Raw genomic sequence first — 4987 nt, forward strand, 5'->3', positions numbered from 1 at the left:
TCTCCTTATGATGTCTATGGTTTACATACTCAGTATATATGTCGTACTGACCCCCCTTTCTCAGGGGGGGAGGAGGGGGTTGCATTCATGCCCGTAGGTATAGATACACACTTTGGGGATCTGTCAGCATAGGAGTTCCACTCAATAGTTCAGAAGTGCCCCATTGTGTCGGAGCCTAGTTTTGGTATTAACCTTCGATGTATATATTTATTTGTCCACGAGTACGGTGGGGGACCTGTCCCGCCTTATGTTACTATTCTTACTCTTAGAGGTTTGTGGACATGTATGTGGGTTATGTATGGGTTGTATATGCATGTCTGTACAGTGGTGCCTATAATATGCCTCGTCGGCTTATATGTTATCCTATCTGTTGATGTGCTATAACTTCAACAGGGGACATATTTACTTATAGATAGTAGGGAAATAGGCGAGTGCCCAATTCGGGCACCCATCATGGCCTACGGGGTTGGGTTGTGACATTATTTAACTTCACAAATAAATTCCACTTCAATGAGTTTGTTAACTTCAATTTTGATCAATGGAACTGAGTATAGTCTAAAGGGTCTTTGGGCCTTCTTAAAAAGACAAGCACCACTCTTGACTGCCAACTAATGGACTGCTACTTTGGGATCAAATCCGGGAATATCTTTATAACTCCAAGCAAAGACATTCCTACATTATTTGAGTGTATCCATATAAGTGATTTCTTCATCAAATTCTAGAAAAATACTCAGGTAAGTGGACTTAGGTCTTCTTCAGTGCAAATATTAACTTCCTTTTTTGGATTTATTGTAATACCCAGAAAGTATGAAAAGTCAGAATGGAAAGGAAAGTTATAGAAAAGTACTGGTGCAAGTTTTAACGAGGCCATGTATGAATTGTACAAACTTATACGGTCCATAAAGGGTTATCGTAGATGGGTTTGAGAAAAAGGTAAATGTTAAGTTAAAGTCTACGAATGATTGTACGGTCTACATAAGGTCATACGGACCATAGACTAAGTCGTAGAAAAAATTAAAAGGCTTGGATCAAACCCTAGCTGTCACATATCTTTTCTCTCTCCTTTGAAGCAATTCCAAACAGTAACCACTGGCCGGAATGGCCGAAACAATCGGGGGATGGCCTCCTTCGGTAACTCAAAATACAAACAATACACTAACCACACATCCTGCAATACTACACAGTGATAACTCTAAAGGTAATACTCAAAATCAAACATATGCCAATCTTTTCAAACCCACAAATCTGGATACACATTCGGTCAAAATACCATCAAAACAAGTTTCTTACATCAACGGGGAACCATATATTGCTTGGAAATCCAACGAGATACAACAAATGATAGAAAAGGAGAAACTACAATATGCAATAGTAGGTAAGTTCTCATATGACAATACTGATATTAAAGAACTAAGGAGGATAATTCCAATGCAGTGTAGAATTAAAGGAGTACCAATCATAGGACTGCTTGATGAAAGACATATTCTGATTCGGCTAAATTTTCTAGAAGACTATGTGAAAATAATGTCTACACCTGTCTACTATCTAAAAGTACATGACAGATATTGCCAAATGAGGTCTTTCATATGGAATCCATGGTTCAACCCAAAGGAAGAAACCTCAAGTGCTGTAGCATGGATTAGCTTTCCGGAACTTCCTCCAAATTTCTTTGTTAAAGAGGCTGTCTTTTCAATAGCAACTGCAGTTGGAAAACCGCTAATGGTATATCTGGCAACAGCAAACAAGACAAGGCCAAGTTGTGCAAGAATCAAAGTTGAAGTCGATTTATTAGCAACATTACCAAAAAGGATTAACATTGCTGAAGAGGATGAATCAGGAATAATAAAATCGAAATGGGTAAGGATAAATTATGATTACTTACCAAAATATTGCAAACACTGCAGACTTCAAGGTCATGAGGAAAAGGAATGTAGAATTCTTAATCCTGAATTAGCAAAACATTCTAGAGAAGATCTCCAAAAAGAAAACATAGAAGATACAACCATAGAAACACAAAATAAAGAAGTCAGCCAAGGAAAAAGGGGATGGTACAATACTGGAAAGCAAGAATGGACGCAAAGGAGAAGAAAATACAAAAAGGATAAATCAGGAATTATTATTGGGGAAGTGAGTCCAGTACAAAAAAACAAGGAAGGAATCATGAAAAATACCAATACATTTGCAATACCGGAAGAGACCTCAGAAAATCATGATAATACAAATAAAGAACAAATGCCACAAGAAGATACTAGAACATGGATTGAGAAGAGCTTTTATACTAATAAAAGTATAACAAAGGACATAGACAATAACACAAAGACTGCAGAACAACCACAAGAAGACAACATTATATCTGGAGAAGAGACCATAATAGTCATATAAGAACAAGAATGGAGATTATCTTACCTGAGGAAATGCACAGACTGACTCCAAATAGAGAAATTGAATCAAAAATTGCAACTTCAAATCTTCAAGAGCAAGAGGATAAACAAAAGAGCGTGAGAAAAAATCAATACAGTGCGTCCAGTAGCAAGACAACAACCACAAGCAGAGGGGAACATATAGTTTCTGATGCACAAGTTAACATGGTGAAATTTCAGACCCCAGATCTAAATCAAATAGGGCAGGGAAAGGATAATAATAATCATAACAAAGACTTGAATTCAAAGGGAAACAACAACTGGTGGGAGGCGGGGAGACAGATTGAAGATCAGCAGCAAGGAAATAATGAAACAAACAGGGAAAATGAGGAAACAAATGAAGAAAGAACAGAACAGGTAAGGTAAAATCAAGATCTTAATATGGTGCAACACGAATATGACATATCAACAACATTAAAACTGAATATGGAAAGGGGTAGCAAGGATTTAGATGTACATACCTTGGAGCACAATTTTGAAGTAGCTATTAGAGCAGGAGATATCTCACCAAAATATCTTCAAAAAGGAGGAGGAAAAGAAAAAAGAAAGATATCAAGAGAAACAAGTATCCCACCCGGGGGTGGAGTCCATACTAGACGTCAGATTAATAAACTGAATAAATCATGATGAATGCTCTGATATGGAATATTAGATCAGTCAATACCAAAGAAGCTTTTACAAGGTTGATAAAAATAAATCAAAAATATCATTTTAGATTTATAGGGTTAATGGAACCTTTTCAAGACTCAGACAAGATAGAGGAATATAGAAGAAGACTGGGTATAGAACATGCAATGGCTAATATATCCGGTAAGATTTGGGCTTTTGTGGAAGATATATTTGACTTCTATGTAATAATGGACCATCAGCAGCATTTAACTATTAAATTAAGAATTAGAGGAAGTCAAGAGGAGATGCTAGTATCACTAGTGTATGCAAAGTGTACTCAAAATGAAAGAATGGAGCTGTGGGAATCAATGGAGGATTTATCTACCTCAGTTAATATTCCATGGATGATTGGGGGTGACTTTAATGCAATCACCTCAGAAGGAGAGAAATTTGGAGGCCTCCCAGTAACCATCAAGGAAATTATGGACTTCAGAGGCTGCATTCAAAACTGTGGAATATCAGACTTGGGATATAGTGGTAGCAAATTTACTTGGTGGAATGGGCAAAATGGTGAGGACTGTATTTTCAAGAGATTGGATAGATGTTTGGGTAATCAACTATTACAAATAAAATACCCTAGTATTGATATCAAACATATGATCAGGAGTGGTTCAGATCATGCTCCTATGTTAATCTCTTACACAGGAGATAATAGAAGCATAAAAAAAACCTTTTAAATTTTTGAACTTATGGGTAAAACAGCAAGGATTTATGGAGATAATTAGACAAAATTGGATAGCAGAGTTTATGGCAAACCCTTTCATACTTTTTCATCATAAATTGAAAAAAGTAAAAGCATCTCTGGCACAATGGAGTGAAACAACCTTTGGAAACATATTTCATGAAATTGAAACTCTTGAAGAGATTATTAAAGTAAAGGAGAATCAATTTCAAAAATTTCCAACCCCTACTAACAGACATGAGTTGCATAAAGTCCAGGCAGATTTAAACAAGTATCTACATATAGAAAAAGAATTCTGGAAACAAAAAGCTGGGATGCAATGGTTTAAGGATGGGGATATAAATACAAAATTTTTTCATGCTCATGTACAGGGGAGAAGAAAAAGAATGCAGATAAAAAGAATCCAAGGAGAAGATAGGAATTGGATAGAAGACGAAGATGGTATTATTGAAGAAGCCATCAAATATTACACTGCCCAATTTACAAAAGAAGAAGGTCCAAAAGACTATGAAATACTAAAGCACGTACCTAGAATGATCTTCGAGGAAGACAACTTGAGTTTCAAAGCAGAACCAACTGAAGAAGAAGTGAAGGCAGTGGTCTTCCAACTGAATACTGAAAGTGCAGGAGGACCTGATGGTTTTACTGGGATGTTCTACCAAGCTTGCTGGGAAATCATTGGCCAGGATATTACCAATATGCTGAAGGCTTTCTTCTGTGGTGTAGAACTTCCCAGGTTTGTCACTCATACCAATTTAGTCTTAATACCAAAGAAAGAGTTGGTTAACACCTTCTCCGATATGAGACCAATTAGCTTGAGCAATTTTGTGAACAAAATATTTTCTAGATTGTTACATGACAGATTTTTTTACAAAATATCAAATATTATATCAGTCAATCAAGCTGGTTTTGTCAAAACTAGAAGTATTGTGGAGAACATACTATTGACTCAAGAAATTGTCTCTGATATAAGTCTAAGGACAAAAGATGCTAATGTTATACTAAAACTGTATATGGAAAAAACCTATGACAGGGTATCGTGGTTGTTCTTAACTAAGGTACTAAGACAGATGGGTTTTTGAGAGAAGAGTATAGACATGGTCTATAGGATTGTTAGCAATAACTGGTACTCTGTGTTGGTTAATGGGTAACAACAAGGATTCTTCCAATCTACTAGAGGAGTAAAGCAAGGGGACCCTCTTTCCACTACTTTATT

At 36.3% G+C, this 4987-nt stretch overlaps 1 protein-coding gene across 1 annotated transcript; it reads left to right on the top strand.

The window, feature by feature from the left end:
• Positions 1-1524: 1524 nt before the first annotated feature.
• LOC129893512 (uncharacterized) lies at positions 1525-2382 on the top strand. Its single transcript, XM_055969064.1, has one exon. It carries the CDS (start codon positions 1525-1527, stop codon positions 2380-2382), a length of 858 nt encoding a protein of 285 aa, XP_055825039.1.
• Positions 2383-4987: the final 2605 nt, after the last annotated feature.

The sequence above is a fragment of the Solanum dulcamara genome, chromosome 1, assembly GCF_947179165.1.
Source record: "Solanum dulcamara chromosome 1, daSolDulc1.2, whole genome shotgun sequence".
In the NCBI taxonomy this organism is placed as follows: Eukaryota; Viridiplantae; Streptophyta; class Magnoliopsida; order Solanales; family Solanaceae; genus Solanum; species Solanum dulcamara.